Source organism: Fusarium keratoplasticum, chromosome 6 (assembly GCF_025433545.1).
Source record: "Fusarium keratoplasticum isolate Fu6.1 chromosome 6, whole genome shotgun sequence".
Taxonomy (NCBI): Eukaryota; Fungi; Ascomycota; class Sordariomycetes; order Hypocreales; family Nectriaceae; genus Fusarium; species Fusarium keratoplasticum.
Window position 1 is genome coordinate 2,813,173 of NC_070534.1, and position 16,837 is coordinate 2,830,009.

General features: G+C 53.0%; 6 protein-coding genes across 6 annotated transcripts; 2 read left to right on the forward strand and 4 right to left on the reverse strand.

Annotated features, from left to right (window-relative positions):
* Positions 1 to 313: 313 nt before the first annotated feature.
* Positions 314 to 1,296, reverse strand: NCS57_00884900 (uncharacterized protein; the record flags this gene model as incomplete). Its single annotated transcript, XM_053058649.1, has 2 exons — positions 314 to 911; positions 962 to 1,296. 2 exons carry the CDS (start codon positions 1,294 to 1,296, stop codon positions 314 to 316), a joined length of 933 nt encoding a protein of 310 aa, XP_052912480.1.
* Positions 1,297 to 1,972: 676 nt separating this feature from the next.
* Positions 1,973 to 3,866, reverse strand: NCS57_00885000 (uncharacterized protein; the record flags this gene model as incomplete). The annotated part of the gene is made up of 2 exons (XM_053058650.1): positions 1,973 to 3,517; positions 3,573 to 3,866. The coding sequence occupies 2 exons, from the start codon at positions 3,864 to 3,866 to the stop codon at positions 1,973 to 1,975; spliced, it is 1,839 nt and encodes a 612-aa protein (XP_052912481.1).
* A 1,579-nt stretch (positions 3,867 to 5,445) lies between these two features.
* NCS57_00885100 (uncharacterized protein) lies at positions 5,446 to 6,438 on the forward strand (the record flags this gene model as incomplete). Its single annotated transcript, XM_053058651.1, has 1 exon — positions 5,446 to 6,438. One exon carries the CDS (start codon positions 5,446 to 5,448, stop codon positions 6,436 to 6,438), a length of 993 nt encoding a protein of 330 aa, XP_052912482.1.
* Positions 6,439 to 6,818: 380 nt separating this feature from the next.
* Positions 6,819 to 7,609, reverse strand: NCS57_00885200 (Hemerythrin domain-containing protein; the record flags this gene model as incomplete). The annotated part of the gene is made up of 2 exons (XM_053058652.1): positions 7,298 to 7,609; positions 6,819 to 7,250 (listed from the first exon to the last, which is right to left on the reverse strand). The coding sequence occupies exons 1-2, from the start codon at positions 7,604 to 7,606 to the stop codon at positions 6,819 to 6,821; spliced, it is 741 nt and encodes a 246-aa protein (XP_052912483.1). The 5' UTR covers positions 7,607 to 7,609.
* Positions 7,610 to 8,762: 1,153 nt separating this feature from the next.
* NCS57_00885300 (Eukaryotic translation initiation factor 3 subunit C) lies at positions 8,763 to 11,462 on the reverse strand (the record flags this gene model as incomplete). The annotated part of the gene is made up of 3 exons (XM_053058653.1): positions 8,763 to 10,025; positions 10,076 to 11,052; positions 11,117 to 11,462. The coding sequence occupies 3 exons, from the start codon at positions 11,460 to 11,462 to the stop codon at positions 8,763 to 8,765; spliced, it is 2,586 nt and encodes an 861-aa protein (XP_052912484.1).
* Positions 11,463 to 15,976: 4,514 nt separating this feature from the next.
* NCS57_00885400 (Fe-S-biosyn domain-containing protein) lies at positions 15,977 to 16,757 on the forward strand (the record flags this gene model as incomplete). Its single annotated transcript, XM_053058654.1, has 2 exons — positions 15,977 to 16,333; positions 16,386 to 16,757. 2 exons carry the CDS (start codon positions 15,977 to 15,979, stop codon positions 16,755 to 16,757), a joined length of 729 nt encoding a protein of 242 aa, XP_052912485.1.
* Between the last annotated feature and the right edge of the window lie 80 nt (positions 16,758 to 16,837).

The following is a 16,837-nucleotide window of genomic DNA, read 5'->3' on the forward strand; positions in this document are numbered from 1 at the left end:
GGTTGCCGACCCAGTGTAAGCAGACTGCATCGGCTCGTCGGAGCGCCCGAAGACCGATACAGATCCGTGTACTTGATGGCACCAGACCGACTCTAAAGGCATAGACAATTTGTCATCTAGATAGTTTTGTTTGAGATTGAAAGAATAATAATATGTAGTCGCTTGAATAATATCCGAATGCAAACTTGTAACTCCTTCCCGCGCTTTCACGCAGATTCACCCGGCTCCTACACACAGCTCCCGTCAAGCAATTCTCCACGGCCAGAAGCCAAACACCAACCACGCCGTCTCTTACAGAATTGCCAGCCCAACTCTAAGCAAGTTCAACAGGCTCCTTCTTGGGTGCATTGTCGGCAAGCTCCTGAGGCTTATCCTTGACCTCAGCCTCATGGATAGCAGGAGCCGCGTTCGGCAGAGTGTCAGAGTACGGTGCGCCAGCCTGCTGGCCAGGCTGCAAGGCTTCTTTGTTGTTGTTATCGTCGCGAGGTGTCGCTTCATACTCAGGAGGGCTGACATCTTGAGCCTTCTTCTTCTTCCTCATTCGGAGGAAGAGAAGAATCGCCACGGCGAAAAGGGCTATGGCGCCGACACCTCCGACCACACCACCGACGATGGCACCGGTGTTGGTCCCCGAACCGCCGTCAGAATCCTTGGCCTCGGTGGCGGCCGGAGCAGAACCCTTGGTAGCTGTGCTATCGCTGCCTTCAGTCGTTGACGCGGGCCCGTCCAGGCCCTGGAAGAGAGCGCTGACTTGTTCATCGTTCATGGTGAAGAATTTCCTGCTGTTCTTTTGGCCCTTGTACGTGAGGGCGGCGCTCATTGTAGTCGTGATGTCGACATCGTTGCACGCGTAATCGACCGTGTTTCCTTCCCACGAAACGGTGTTGCAGTACGGGAGGTCGGTGCCTGTGCTGTGTCTTGTTAGCCAACCATAATGAACTCGAGTGTGTGAGGGCCTCACCATTTCAGGATGTAGTTGTCAACCTCGCAGCCGTCGGTACATTTCCTCGAAGTATAGTACTCCTCGAAGTTGTAGCACGTAGAAAACCACTGGCATTCTCCCTCGCCGCAGCAGACGACTCGGTTGTGCTGTGGTGTCTGTTGAGAAGCTGGCGGGAAGAAATAGCAATAGTCCCCCAATGAACAGCCAAAGGTGGCACCAGGACGCTCAGAGATGAATCCGCAGATTTCGTCCGGCGCCCTGGTTACGGTGATCTTCTTATCTTCTCGTCGGTGAAGGTCGTCGAGTGAAGGGGCAGGCGTCTGCATTGAGCCATAGCTGGTTATGAAGCCCATGATGCCGATCGACCTGATGGTAGGAATTGAGTTGTGTGAGTGGCTGAAATTAAGTCACAAGTCGTCACGATTGAGTACGATCAGGTATCAGGCATCCAGACAATCCTGATGTCCCGGGTGAGAAGCGAGAAGCTCAAGAGATGATGGATAATATTGAGTGCTGAGGGTGTCATACAACTGTGGACGAACCACACAAACTTGCAGGAAAAGAAGAATCAAGCCCTCAACAGTATCAAAGACAAGAAGCGAGGGCAGAAAAAAGAGTATAAAAGGTTCCAGAAATATGAGCAGTCCCATCGACTTGGTCAGCACAGCCCGCCACTCCTTGAGCCAACCTCGCAGAGAAGAAAACCAGGCCACCCCCATGCAGCATAGCCCTATAAGGCTCCAGAGACACAGATTTGATACGGCGACATGTCGGAGCTGAGCAGGTATGCCTCCATCGCGACGCCCGAACCCCTGTTGTGTGATTGCCGTTTTAGGTTGAATTCTGCGCTCAGGATCAAGCCAGCATAAGCAGACGCACGAATCAGCTTGGCGTATGCAGGGTGTAAGGCAGGACGTTGCTTTAAACAATTGGACGACGTAGGATATTCTCTGCTCGAGATAAAACTGGTGCTTATTCTTGGCGTGCCATTCTCTCGTGTTGTTCATCGGAGCTGAAAATGTTTGACCATTAATGCTCGCAAAAGTTCCACTCATGACGCCGTATCTCGCTGTCCGTTCCCTCTTGGATCACACTCCGCTCAGCCATGAGCTCCTCTCGGATCTTCTTGGCATCTGCCAGGGTGATGGGGAAACCCATGTTGTTGATAACCATCTCTGTCACCTCCGGCGGCAGCTTGCCTAGTCGGTCCCCGGGTATTGTCTTCTCGCTCCACCAATGCTGCTGCTGAGGCGGCACATTGGCTGTCGAGATGATGGGCATGACAGGGTCGATGAGGAATAGAGCCAAGATCTTGCGGTGGCCAGGCCGCGTTTTGTCAGCTAGCTCGAAGGGGCTGACGTGGTGTTGGTACAAGTTGGGAAAGAAGAGCATGCGGTCCTGGCGTGTGAGTACGCTTCCAATGTTCTGTACAGTGTCTCCGTGCGAGTCAATGTCAAAGGTGCGCATAATAGAGCGATGGTCGTCCTGTTCGTAGCTAAGCTCCATCATGAGGTCATCCTCATTGGCAATCGTGCGAAAGTCGAGTTGACAGTCAGTGATGTTGTCGCAGTCATAGTAGTAGAGAGCAGTTGCGCAAATGTGCTCATTTAGCTGGCCCTCAATGTGCCAAGAGCCACCGTCGTACTTGGGCTTCTCGGGAGTGAGGTGGATGTTGGCAAGCTTGACAATGACCTGGGCGCGAGATGCGCCTCCAAAGAACCCAGAAGCTTTTAGGTCGCTGGTCTTGAGCTTGAAGAGGTCATTCAAATCCTTCTTGGGCTGTGGCTGATAGATCGGATGTTTAGAGTTGTACCATTCTCTGTCAAGTCTTTCACGCTCCGAGCCTTCATACCATTCCTCGTCTTCTTCATCCTCTTCCCGAGGCTGCTCGCCTTCGTTCAGCGGCCGCATCAGAGGGGAGCAGTAAGAGTACTCCCCGGCACTGCATTCATCAGCCTGGCAGTCAGTACCGACGCGGGTAGCCTCAACACGTTGGACTTTATATTCCTCATGCCATTTGTAGATGACGTCCCAGGCAGGTAGAGATTTTGCAATGATTTGTTCGATGATGGGGTAAAGAGCAGCATGCTGGACAGGGTGCAGGTTGTTGATGTAGCTATCGATACGTGGGTGCTCGCCGGTCAAATCAATGTCGCAGGGAAGCCATTGAAAGCGAGTTGAAGAGATAGCGGTCGGGCGATTGTAATACCTGTAGCTGGTTCGGGACTCTGACTTGGGCCTCTCGGGCGGCGCGGGGAGCACATCGCCCATTCCACAATGCTCGAGACAATTCTCGACATTGATGCGCTTGTCGGAGAGGATGTGCGAGCGTCTATAAATGAAGGGCCAAAGCGAGGGATGAACGAGATCGAGGACCTTTTCATCACTTCCGGGATGCCAGTCCTTGTGCTTGTCGGGGACGTTTTCGAGAGGAGCGACAGCAGCCTTGAGGGCCTCTCGGAGCTCCTCAGGAATGAGCTTGTCGGACTTGATGGCGGCTGAGCTGTAGTCCATGACGGGGATGAGACCCGTCTCTTGATAGAACTTGGCCTTTTCGCGCAGCTCCAGGATACACTGCCAAGCTTGTCAGTCATGTCTACCACCCTTCAATATCAAAGCCAGCACTTACAGCGTCGGCCATTGCCTCGGAAAAACTGGCATGCTCGTGAAACTCGGTCCAAGGCATCTCAAGGACTTCTTTGGCCCATCTTGCAGAAATCTCGGGGTCCTGGACCTTGATCCACCACTCTGGCTTGTTGGTGATGTCCTCAATGAACTTGAGCATGCATCTCTCGCGGATGGTGAGAGTAACAGCACACCAAGTGTGGTCACCCACAAGACCCGGAAAGACCTCCTTATCTAGAGGTGTGTAGTTGTGAAGCAGTCCGAGGCCAATGACGGCAATCTTCTCGTCGCTGGACATGATGAAATATGGCAATGGAAGCTCAATTGATAATTTTGATTGAGTTGATTAGAGAAGAATCGACCAGCAAAGGGGTCTTTATGTAAACTCCAGAGATGTCGTTGAGAGGCGTTGAAACGCGGTGAGAGCTGGAGGATGGATTCCGACCAACAAGGCACCAGCGTCCACTCAGAGTTCAGCTCAAGCCCCATGCCCGCTGAGCTATGGCTGTGAGGCCCACTGGGCCTGCTCGGCGCTTGCCAGAAGCAGGAGGGCGTCACCATGAAATTGAGGGGAGAGATTAGGCATGCGGAGCGCGACGGGAGTTCACGGCTGAGGGTGAGGACGCGATGAGGTCGTCACGCGAATCACGCGAAGTCACGTTACCAGCTAGGCCTGCTGCTGCCTCTGGGGCAAGGCAGCAACTCGGGTCTCGTCTCCATAGGTAGCTAGTAGACCTTGATGACTCGGCCCAGGGACTCACAGATGGGGAAAACTTGAGCTAAATGGAAGGACATGGCAATGTCGGTGAACAACTCAACATCCATGCATATTTCGCTCAGCGGACAGCTAATCCTCCAGCTTCATCACGGCACATTGTTCCTCCGTCCCGCCAAGCCTCGTCAGCAGATTTCCGCCATGGGAGATGGACAAATGGGACGAGATCAAATGCATCATTACCTTGCCTCGGGATCCTTTGCGCGACCCCGTGTTGGTCGTGTCACAATTTCGTGTGTTGGCTCGCTTCCCCAGGTTTTTCTCCTCGCGGCTCTTGACACGGGAGTAGATGCGCCGATGAGATACAGGAGATGCTGTGGGCCCGAGGCTCAGGAGTGTGTTTTCCGGGGGCGTGTTAGACAATCAGCAGATGTTGAGCTATTACCTGTTGTGGTGATTTTAATGAGAGACTTCTTTTTACTCGGGACTAGATGCCGATAATGAGAGCCCCTGAAGCTCTCAAATCTTGTCTCTGTTGCTCATAAATGTGAATGGCTTCCATCAACTTTCCTCTCCTCAACAACTCATCATTTACACAGCCGGGAAATCCTCGTCCAAAAGGGGATAAACACCATTCCCCCCTTCCCTTGAGCAACTGCCTTGACCCCCCCTTGTACCGAGGTTTCTGCCCTGGCTCATCTCATTTTCTCCTCGTCTCCGACCTTGCACCCCACGCGCGAACGAATCATATCCACAAGCCTACCGAGGCACGGCGCGGCTTTTTCTCTTTTCTCTCTCGTAAAGTCTAGACAGTCCCCGTCCCGGACCGGGGTTCTTCACCTGCGGCCTCGGCCACCTCTGCGATCTTTTTTTATCAGCTCAGCAGCTCCCACTCCCACTAGTTATCAATCAGTGGATGAGGTCAGTCTCCTCCACCCCCCACGACTTCTCTCTAGTGCTGCGGGCCGGTTCAAGTACATGTACTGTACCAAGCCAGGTTCTTGGGACCACTAGCACTGCTACCGTCGAAACAATTACGGATTTATTTTTTGTATGAGGCCATTGATTCCTCCTTGAACCCTATTGTGTCATTTTTCTTTTTCTTGCCTCCTTCACCTTCCATGCTCACCGTGAGCTTCTCTTTTCCAAACCACCCGCCGCCATGACCGAGACCGCCGTCGAGTCCCCCGCCGAGGCCATCGCCGTGCCTTCGGCGGAGCCCGTTGTCGCCGATGCACCTCCGGCAGCCGACCCCGTCGAGAAGAAGGCCAACGGCAAAGCCACAACACCCAAAACCGCCGCCGCCGTGACCTCGAGCCCTCTCAGCCGTCTCGCCGCGACGCCCTCGGCCCTCGATGATGTTATACGCCATATCCATCGCTGCATCCGCACGCGCGGCGGCACCGACTGCGTCCTGCTCTTCACCACCTACTCTGCCCGTCTCGTTGGAGCCCTCCTGAACCTCCTGGGCCGGACTACTCTCCGCCACTCGGCCCGCAAGCTGGTCGAGCTGGCTTTCAAGCTGCCGCCCTCGAGCACTGTCGTCCTGTCCACCGCGACCGCGCCGCCGCTGGCCACCCTTGCGCTCAACCTCTCCAAGCGCATCCAAGGCTTCACCGACATGCTGGGCGAATGGCGCACCATGAACCGTCTATGGGGTATCTTTGCCACATACCTGGGGCTTAGGGACCTCATCCTGCGCATTCGAGGCAAGAAGCTGGACGAGAACGGCGAAAAGGTGCCTCCTCCCAGCCGATTCAACACCATTATCGAGCTTATTCAGTACACCCTCCTTATCGGATACCACTTTGGCGAGGCCAGCTGGCTGCTCACCGCCAAGGGCGCCACCAACCTGTCGCAAAAGACGGGTGGCAAGCTCGCCATCTGGGGCGCGCGTTCGTGGAGCACCTGGGTCTTCCTAGAGCTGTTCCGTTTGCTGGTCGAACGCGCGCGCAGGACGCCCACAGGCGACGTCGCCGCCGAGGAGGAGTGGCAGACTAACTGGAAGGCCGACTTTGTGGGAACCCTGCCCTGGGCGCCCCTGTCGGTCCATTGGAGCACCGAGGGCGGCCTGCTCCCCGAGCTTGCCATTGCCGCTCTCGCGACTTGGCCCGCGACCGTCAACATCAAGAACCTGTGGCGCCAGACTGCCTAAGTAGGCAGTCGGATTTTGCAAATAACATGGTGGCATCATGGACACAACGAGAATAGACCACTGGCACGGTGGTGTGTCAGGAAAGAGAAGGATCACCGCACTAGACTTGACTTCTGGAGCTGGGGAAATTGTTGGTATCGGCGCTTCAGGGGCAGCAACAAAGAGCACTTGAAGGGATTGATTGGCTTCTCATCTGGAAAAATGGCGATGACACATGCCGCCATTGGGCCATGATGCGATACTGGGGGTCATATGGAGGGTATTATATATATAAATGGGCGCTTAGAGATACCTCCTCGGTAGAATAAACCTATGCTTTCGTGTACTTGTGAGTTGAGCAGCCAAAACATCAAGATATGCCCTCTAGACACATCTCCCGCTCACATGGGCAGCCTCATAATCTCCTCCTTTGTCCAATACCTCCTCATATTCTCCGCTCCCAGCGTCTTGACCTCCTCGTCCAGATGCTTCCACAGCACCTCTCCCCACCCCTCCATCTTTTCCTTGAGTACGTCCATCTCAAAGTCGACCTCGCCGGCCCTGCACTGCCGCAGGTACTCTGCAAAGACATCGAGGCCCGCGTGGATCTGCTTGTGCTGGCGCAGGAGCTCGGCCCGCCCGCCGCGGAACTCAGGCATCTTCTTGGCCAGCACGGGGAACACGTACGTCTCCTCGATGCCGTGGTGCGCTGTGAGATGGTCGGCAAACTGGATGCCCTCGAGGAGAAACTGCTTAAGCGACATGCCCTGTGGCCGCTTGTTGGTTGTGCATGCTCCCCAGAGGAGATTCCATGAGCGGCGGAAGTGGTCATGCTAGGAGTTGTTAGTTGCATTTCAATATGGTTAGAAACCTGTCTCACAAAGTAGTCCATCTTCACAGCAAGACGGTTATAAATCTTAAAGTCCCGGTCTGACAGAGGTGGCAGCTCCTCTACCACAGTCTCTGTCTTCTCCTCAACAGCCTTTGTCGGCTCCTCGGGGGTGGGGTTTGATGTCGACATTGCAGCTTGGTGATATGTTCGTAATGGGAAAGAAGGTACGAAAAGACTTGTCTTGGCTGGTGTAACAAATTTCGATAGAGTAAAAGAAGTAGCTAGTCGTTCTGTATGTCTTTTGAATATGCTCTCGTAAACTGGTCTTACACGATATCGCTGCAGCATCAGCCTCATTGCAGACCCAACTTGAAGAGGGAAAAAACTCGAGGAAAAAAGAGACCCAGGGACTGGATCTCACTAAAAAAAAAAGGCCCAAGGCAAGACTCCGCAACGCCCTCCCGGGCTCTCAAAGAACCGTGATCTCCCCGAACCCTTTACCCCTTGGACCACTCAGGAGCCTCCCATTGCCATTCGGATTGGAAATAGCTGACTGAGCCCGACTACCCGCGCGCGAACTGAGTAATCTCCGGGTCGTCGCCGCGCGGGACGCTCGTCTCGGTGTGCTTGGCAAAGTCCGAAATGCCATGCTCGGGGAGTTTTTAGATGGACGGGGCATTCCAATTCCTATCCGGCCGGATCTTGATGAGGCATGTATCTGACTCGTAGAGCTACCAGGTACCTACTTATTATACATGTCGCCCTATCCGTGCATCACTGCAGCGGCGTTGCTTTTCCGAGTACTCGGCAAGAAGACCGACCCCATCTCGCTCTTCATTTCCAAGTCAGGATCGAGTCTAACAAGATTAGAACGCGCTTATCTTGTTTTAAGCGTTGTTATAGCCGCTGATCAGTCCTAGCTAGAATCATAGCATGTTTGTGGTGGAGTGCCGCGGATGGCCATCTTTAGCCACTTGATAGCCAGGCATCTCTCTACCAGCCACTTCTGTAAAGACGTCAGTACCAAAGCCAATAGCATCTCATGGAGTGGCCTGTTTATAGTTTCCTTTCCATTGTTAATATTGTTTGTCGTGACAGGATACCAAAACCTAGTCAATCATTTACATCCAAGAGACTGGTCCAACTTACAACTCCGATGTTTCCAACCTCATAACTGTGGGCAAGTTCGTATCATGCCACTCAGCCTTACACAATTTGGAACATCATTCATAGGAAAGCAGCATCTCTCACACCAACCCGATGCTATTCAGTTCATGGCATTGTTGCCTACATACTATCTCTCTTCCATCCAATCTCAATGGCTCGATAGTCCCGCCAACTTTTCACAACATAGCACAAGCATGAGACTGACGAGTTCTATGGATCCTTATTCCGTTTCGACCTAATGACACGTAGCGAGTGCTCCCGCATCCTCGCCCCTTTTCATTAAAAGCAACCATCCCATGCAAAATGCAAACGATCAAGACGCCTCATCTCGTTCATTCTTCCCATCTTAACCTCGGACAGCCGCACCCAGCGCGCCACCCGTGAACTGCGTTCCACCAGCTTGTCGCTGCGTGTTGCCGCCCGCCCGTGCTCCTCCTCGGCCCTGTCGTTGTCCTGTCCTCTGTCCTCCTCGGCCTCGGCCGCCTTGTCGCTCAAAGGCGTTTGAGGTACCCTGTGTTCGCTGCTCCAGAGTTCGCTCGTTGGTCTCGATAAGTGCGCTGGCCTTGTCTGACAGGGCAAGAGCCAGGGACTGGAGCCGGCTGAGCTCGACACCCTTGCGGAAGATGACAGTAGAGGTGACCTGGTCGAGGGAGGCGGAAAGCTCCTCGTGGCTGATCATCTTGCTGACAACGGCCGAAATCTTGGTAACATCAAGCTCAAACATGGCGCTGAGGGTCTCGATGGAGAGGGTGTCGTAGAAGGGGGCGTAGGTGAAGAGGTAGGTTCGCAGACCCTCCTCCTGGATCTGCTTGGAGAGCATGGCCTTGATCTCCTCGGCGCTGGGCATGAGGTCCCAGATCTTGATGCTGTGGATGAAGCTGATTGACTTCTTCCACTCACCAGCAGCCAGAGCCTTGGACGCCTGCATCACATGGTCTCGTGTGTTCTCGGGAGGACCAGTGAAGATTTGCCTCTCGTGATACTCGAGCATGCGGCGGTAGGTCTTGCTGATGACTCTCTTCTTAACATCCGGTGAAGAACCGGTCTGGGCCAGCAGAGGAATCTCGAGAAGCATGCTGCAGGTCAGGTAGACACACTCGAGGAGCTCAAGGTTGATGTGCATGTGGAAGGGCAGTTGTCGCTGCTTCTCGAGGCGCTCCTGCTCGGGAGACACCTGGTTGTATCGCTGCATCATGACACCCTGGGCGAGCAACTCCTTCTGACGGCCGCTGCCGCAAATTTCTTGCAGAGTGTTCTGGGCATCATAGACAAGACCCTTGCGGAAAGCGCAGAGACCAACTTGGACCAGAGTTCGGTTGTACAGGATCTGGCTCTGGACGTCAAAGTTGGGGATGTTCTCCTGCAGATGCGACATCAACATCATGTCACGGGCCTTGTAGTACTCGCCGTGGAGGGCGAGGAAGTAAACCTGGCACAGCATGGCTCGGGCACGGATAATACCGTCGCTGTTGCTGAACAGGTAGTTGCAGAGAACATTGACGAGGTTGCCAGCGTTCTGGGCCTGGTCGCGGGGAGTGATGACAGACTCGACGGAGTCGCCAACAGTCTTCCAGCAGTTCTCCTCGAAAGTCTTGACAACCTGGGCGGGCTAATAGGGAGTCAGCACAAAATCAAAACAGTGGCCGTAAGTTTACGTACCTTGAAGTAAACGTGTTCCAATCGGCGCATCACAATTCGGTTCACGCTATCTTGAGGAGTTTCCAGGGAGTCGTCCTTTCGGATGTACTCATAGTAGAGGAGGCCGCGGAAGATGATGTTGTAGAGGGCACCCTCGTCTTGCAACCGCTCGATGTACTCGGAGGTGTGGGGGTCGATGCTCTGAAGAGAGCGAACGAGCTCATCGTCAAGTCGCTCAATGTAAGAGACGATGCTGCCGGGAACCTTGATGTGCTTCTCACCAGCCTGGAGAGTAGGGGGCTTCTCGTCATCATCCCACTCCTCGGCGTTCTCAACGACAACGTAGTCACGGTTCTCCTCGAGGACCTGGAGGAGGCTCGAGAGTTCCTTCTCGGCAGCCTTCCAGTGCTCAAGAGGCATGGCAGAAGCACCGCCAGAGCCAAGGTCGAATCGGGCAGAGACAAGAGTGAGGAGGAGGCGGATCTTCTGGTAAGGGGTGTTGGCGATCTCGTGCAGCTTCTCCATAACCTTAATCTGCTCAGCACGATCGGTGTTCTTCTTTCCTCGGGACTCCATGATGGTTCGAAGGTGCTTGAAGATGCTCTCGGGAGTGTACTGGAGTGTGCGGCCACCCTTGCCGACGGTAGCAAAACCCTCATCGTCAGCCTCTTCAGTAGGAGCAGCCTCAACCTGGAGAGAGACCTTCTTGGCCTTGACGGGAGCAGCCACAACCTCCTCCTCGGATGACTCCATGAAGCCATCCTTGTCCTCTCGGTAAGAGTCAATCTGGCTCTGGTACTCCTTGTTGGTCTTCTTGATCTTTTGCTTGACGGCGTTGAGGGCTCGGGCCTGGGTGGCGTTCATCTTCTTGGGGGTGACCTTCGCCTTGGCCAGTGACTCATTCATGAAGTCCTCGAGCTCAGCGAGAATTCGGATGTAGGGCTTGGGGGGTTTGCTGCCGGGCAGCTTGGTAACCTGGCGGTTGAGCTTGTCATATTCTGCATGTTGCTGTCAGTATTCATGTTTGCGAGATGGGTTCGATGATTTCTCGTCATGTCGTACCGGCAGAGATGAGGGTCCAGTCGCCGTTCTTTTGGCCGTTCTCGATCTGCTTGATGGATGCCTCCAGCTCGTCCAGGCGCTTGTCCTTGGCACTCTTGACCTTGCCTCGGTGCTCGTCATCACTCTCATCGCTATCCGAGTCGGATTGTCCGACCAGGAAAGCACTGGCACCCGTCTTCTTCACGCCGCCATCGTCGGAATCATCGCTGTCGCTGTCTTCTTGGGAGGATTCCTCCTGGGAGTCCTCCTGCTCCTCCTCCTCTTCCTCCTCCTCGGAGTAGAGCTCCTCCTCGTCGCTGGAGCTGTCGGTGGAGCTGTCGTCGCCGCCGCGGAAGAATCGAGACATGTTGGGCGAGTTTCTTTGACGCTGAGCCTTGTCTGGTGAGGGTCAGGTTCGCGAGGTGCGTGCGCGGGGTTGTTTCGACGGAACGAAAATTGTTGATTGTGGGAGGTGGGGGCGTGCACCGGGGCTTAACGATACGGCGACTCGCGAGTCACAAGCCTCTCTGCTATCGATAAGCGGGCGGAAAAATCGGCAAGTCATACGTGCACCGCCGGCGGTGCAAATAAGGTCACGTGATATATCGCACCGCCGGCGGTGCAAATAAGATCTGTTATGTAAGACCGACTTATATGTGTGTGATCAAGAGATATCCCTCCCTCATCTATTAAGAGAGCATCTATTCGTGCAATTGAAGAGATTACGAGGCCTTCTATGTATACAGATATTCAGGATACAACGTAATCTATTAGCCACGCGCCAATCTGCCTTGGGCTGTGAACAATATGTGATGCCCTCACCTGCACAACTGAATAGCACGGTTATGAAGTGAATCACTTCAATACTTCTAATATATAAAAAGCAGGCTTTTTTCCTATTGAAGGAGACTTTCATCCTCTCTCAAATAACATCGCGAAGATGAATAACCGGAATCACAACCAACGTCAGACCCCTCAGGACTTCCCTATCTTCGTTGATAGCATATCAACACCGGCCGGGGGCAGTATATCCAATAAATACAAATATCCCAGCTACTTTTGCATATTATTACTGGTAACCAGCAGCAAGAGCAACGCCCTAATAATCCTCACCCGGGAGCCCAGCCTCTGCAGATGCATTATTGGTGGGCTCAACATACATTGCCGAATGACCCTACCACATCTAATGCTCTGTATGCCCAGAATCCCCAAGCCCTTGTGAGAGCGCAGAATACTCAGTATCCTCCTCAAGGTGCGCCTATCGCTGTGCTATCACGCCCATGGGGATATCAGGTTGAGGGAGAGTGGCATGTTGCGTATTGGAATCAGCAGCTGCAGCAACAACAACAGAGGGTTAACCCTGATATTAACCCCCCCATTGGAGTACACATACCCTTCAGGCCAGAGATCAGGTATATCGGAATTAGCCCGTAATCATCCCGGGCACAGTTTGGCCCTCGCCGGCGGTGGGGATGACTACCTATCAGCCAACCGTCACAGCATTAGAGAATGCAGGGATTCACATTGCGGATATTGATCAGAATGGCTATGTGCAGTGGTATTGGCAAGGAAGGCAGTAATTTATGTAGGGATAGTTATTTTCTTATATAGATAATTGAAGGCTACCAGGCCCATATTACACAATCATTTAACTCACCCATAGCTCAACCAAAATAAGCCATTAGGTTATATATGATATACTCGGAAATTTGCCTTTTCTTTCTCTTTCAAATAGTATATACTAATTATATCTCATATTAATTTTACAAATGTTAGTGGGGGGGGGTTCCCGCCTCTATACCAATCCTCCTGTAATTCACGATCCCTTTCAGCAGCATCCCAGATATGCTGCATCCCTCGCCGCTGTAGAAAGGGCTCCTGTGCCATCTCTTTCTCTACATTAGATTCAACCCGCTCAGTCTCAGCCTTATCCCAATCAAGATAACTCATCATCTCCTCCTTAGTCCAGTCCCTAATGCCATTTCCCTCCTTGCAATGCCTCCCCCATTTGCTTATAGTCAAGGCACCAGTTATACTCAGCTTTAGAGTAACGTGTAGGCAGCTTCATAGCCTTCCTAAATTGCTGGTTGGTCTTGACCATTCCCCGAGGCAACGTAGCATACCAGGCCTCTCGTGCTTCCTTATATCGTTGGAAGATAGCACGAGGATCATCAGCTCGCAATGCAGGCGCGGCTGGGGTAGCCATTGGCATAGCTGCCGGGGGAGATAATACCCGAGTTGTCGTGTGTGTTGATATATGTGTTGTTGTAATGGTCTCGGATATAATAGAGGCGCCTGATGGGGATAACGGGGATAAAGAGCGGGTCACAGAGCGAGAAGATATATGCGTTATTATCTGCGTGGTCGTAGAAGTCTGGACTGGAGCCGCCGGTGGAGCTGTTAATAGATCCTCGTAGCGCAAGGGGCAAGCCTTTGAGGTCATCTTATGGCCAAGCTCATGACATCTCGAACACTTTGGTTGTGCCCTTGGCTGTGATGCCCTCTCAACGAGCTCAAATGTACTGGGCTCACGCTGTGTGCTCGTTGCCGGCAGCGTTGAATTAGCCGCTAGGCGATCAAATAACTTGAGGCTCGATGAGAAGCTGGGGGATCCCTGAGCGCTGGAGGTGCCAATGTGTGTGGAAATGGTGTAGTTGAAGGGGCTCATTTCGCACTAGCAATAGCTGAAGGGTATGAGCACAAGGCAGACCAAGAGTCCTCGTGAATACGCCTGTACACGCGGGATATGCTTTTTAATAGTCGTTCCCGCTGAGAGTCAACCTTGTGTAAGGCTTCATGTGAGATCCAGCCACGGATATGGCTATATAATACCCCTGATAGCTGAAGAGGCGTGCTTGTGTGCTGCTTGGCCTGAAGTGCCTCGAGTTCGGCAAGCTGATTTGACAGCACAAGCTTGAGGATCCTCCAGGCTCCAAAGAGGTCAGCTTGCGAGGTCTTCAGGTGTGATTTAACAAGCTTATGAATACCCTCACAACGTGACGTAACATATTGCTTAAAGTGGAGGTATTGATCAACCCACGCCTTGACAAATCGCTCCTTGTAGGGATCCAGCCAGGTCTGGATAAGGTAGCCCACCTCATTGATATGCTTCGGGATGTAGAGCTCCTTAAGCTTTTTGAGGTTCTCGTCGTAAATATCCTCTGTTGCTGAGGCAACAAGCTTATGCCAGAGGGCAAAGAACTCATTCCACTCCTCGAGCCCCTTAGGGTTGCTTTTATCTTGAGTGAATGCAGGCATACAATAACTCAAGACAGCTTTATTAATATGCCATAAGCATAATAGCGAGATTGACTCAGGGAAGCATGAATGAGAAGCAATTGCATTCATACAAGCTAGGCAGCGATCTGTGAGTATCACAGATGGAAGAGCCACCTTATGAAGCTCGTATATGCTCCGTAGATGTGCGAGGGCCCAGGTATAGTCATCTTCTTCCTCGCCACTGAGGAATGCAAATGCAACGCAGAAAGTTCGTTGACAGGCATCCACAGCAACTATCTCGAGAAGAGGCATCTTATACTTATTGGTCTTATACGTACAGTCCATTATAAGCACCTCGGGATAAGATTGAAGGTACCCCAGTGACTTTGGATGTGCAAATATTGCTGCCGTAACTCGACTATCATTATCGAGACGAAGACGACTCCAGAAGCCCTCGCTCTCGAGCTCATTGGCAAGGGCACGTATGTTGCTTTGGCCCTGAGCGAGGTCTCGCTTACCCCGTGCAATGCAATTATAGATATCCTGCTGTGTAGCAAGTGTATCTGAATTGATGCGTAGGTAGGACCTAATCTCCCTTGGTTCAACGCCGGCCCCGTGAAGCCGTTGAACCATTGATTCGTCTTGCCGGGATAATTGACGAAGCGTTGGATGTGCCACTTGACTGAAGCTTGGCTCATGATTATGCTTATCAAAAGCCAGCCTCGGGACGATGCCTCAGACTCCAAATACCGCCGCAGAGGCTCTCCTTTGCTATGACAGAGAAGCGGCATCCCGTACGGCGCGTTATGGTCTGCCGCCGTTGCTGCTTTGGGTCCTTGGGGGCAGGAGTGCGCCCTGCTCCACGGTCACAGTTGAAGATAACTACGCATCTTCCATTGGGAGTCTTCCTTGATCTCCCAGTCACAAAGGCATAGCCTCGCGGCGCAGCCCAGGCATTGATCGCGGTGCGTAGGTCCTCGCGGCTGTGATATTCGCCCTCGGGGGGGAGGGCATCATCGGGGAAGGAGCGAGAAGCCGCAATTGGATCCATTGGAGCAGGGGAAAGGGATTGTAGATAGAATTGATAATGTAGAAGCTGCTGGTCATTGAATTGGGGCGATAGAAGCTGTTGATGATTAAATTGAGGGCCTTATTCGAAGGGTGTTATCCCTGTTCAATAAGACCACGTTGCCCTTATTTGCACCGCCGGCGGTGCGATATATCACGTGACCTTATTTGCACCGCCGGCGGTGCACGTATGACTTGCCGAAAAATCAGATTGATTATGTCAGCGCAACCCACAACTTAGAGATCGAGTCATTGCAGAGTCATAGGGGGCGACAGTGAGTCTTCAGGGTCTTTCAGGGCATTACAGCGCCTACGAGTCACTGAAGGTGCCCTGTGGCAGACCTTTTGCCCGTGGCCGGAATACGATCGGCTACCGAAGTACGTACATTTCTTTCCCGAACTGGTGGCCGCACCTTGCCTCGTCGAACCGGCGTGCCCTTCTTCGGTCCCCGGCTCCGTAGCAAGAAATTCGAGGTCCGGCAAACCAGTGAGTGCTTCGGCTTCTCGCATTTCTCAGCAAGCATCCACTGCCACCACCTCGACCGCCACCATCTGCACCCACCTTCGACCTACAACTCTCTACAAGCCATCGCCATGGCTTCTCTTCACTGCGCGAATGCGCCATCCACCGCTAGATCCTTTATCCAGCTCGCTCGACGCAGCTATTCCACTGCCGCTTCTCAATCCTCAACACCCCTCGAGTTCCTCGTCCCGCGATGCGCACCCTCTCCGCTCCGAGTCACCGAGGTTTCGACCACGGCTTCAAGAGTACATATCCACGCACGCAATTCCAATGATTCCAGGTGGCTTTGGCGTTCCAACTTGCATGCTCCGGCTGCACGAGCGTTTTCCACTTCTGCCGCTCGACAGCAGACACGAGCAGTCTTGAACCCGCAGCAAGACGAGGATGGCAACGAGATGATGTTGGAAATTACTGAACGGGCAGCCAAGGTATGTCATGCCATGGGAACCCTTTTCGTCAACTCGGACTAACATTGAGAAGCGCCTCAACAAGATTATGGAAAAGGACGGCAACCCGAACCTCGCACTACGAATCCAAGTCGAAAGCGGCGGCTGCCACGGCTTCCAATACCTCATGAGTCTCATAACTCTACCACCAAAGGACAGCCCAGAATGGTCAAACATTGTCAACGAGGACGACACCATCTTCCAATACATCCCAGAGGACGCCGACCCGGCCACGGCTTCGGAGGACGGTCCGAAGGTCGTGCTTGATGAGCCATCTCTCGATCTCCTCAAGGGCAGCAAGGTGGACTTTACAATGGAACTGATCGGCTCTCAATTCAAGATTGTCGATAACCCATTTGCTACTAGCAGTTGTGGGTGTGGTACTAGCTTCGACATCAAGATGTAGAATCCCAACAGGTTTGGACATGGAGGTTAAAGAGCTGGATGACATAGACATAGACAATTGTTCTCCACATGTAGACTAGG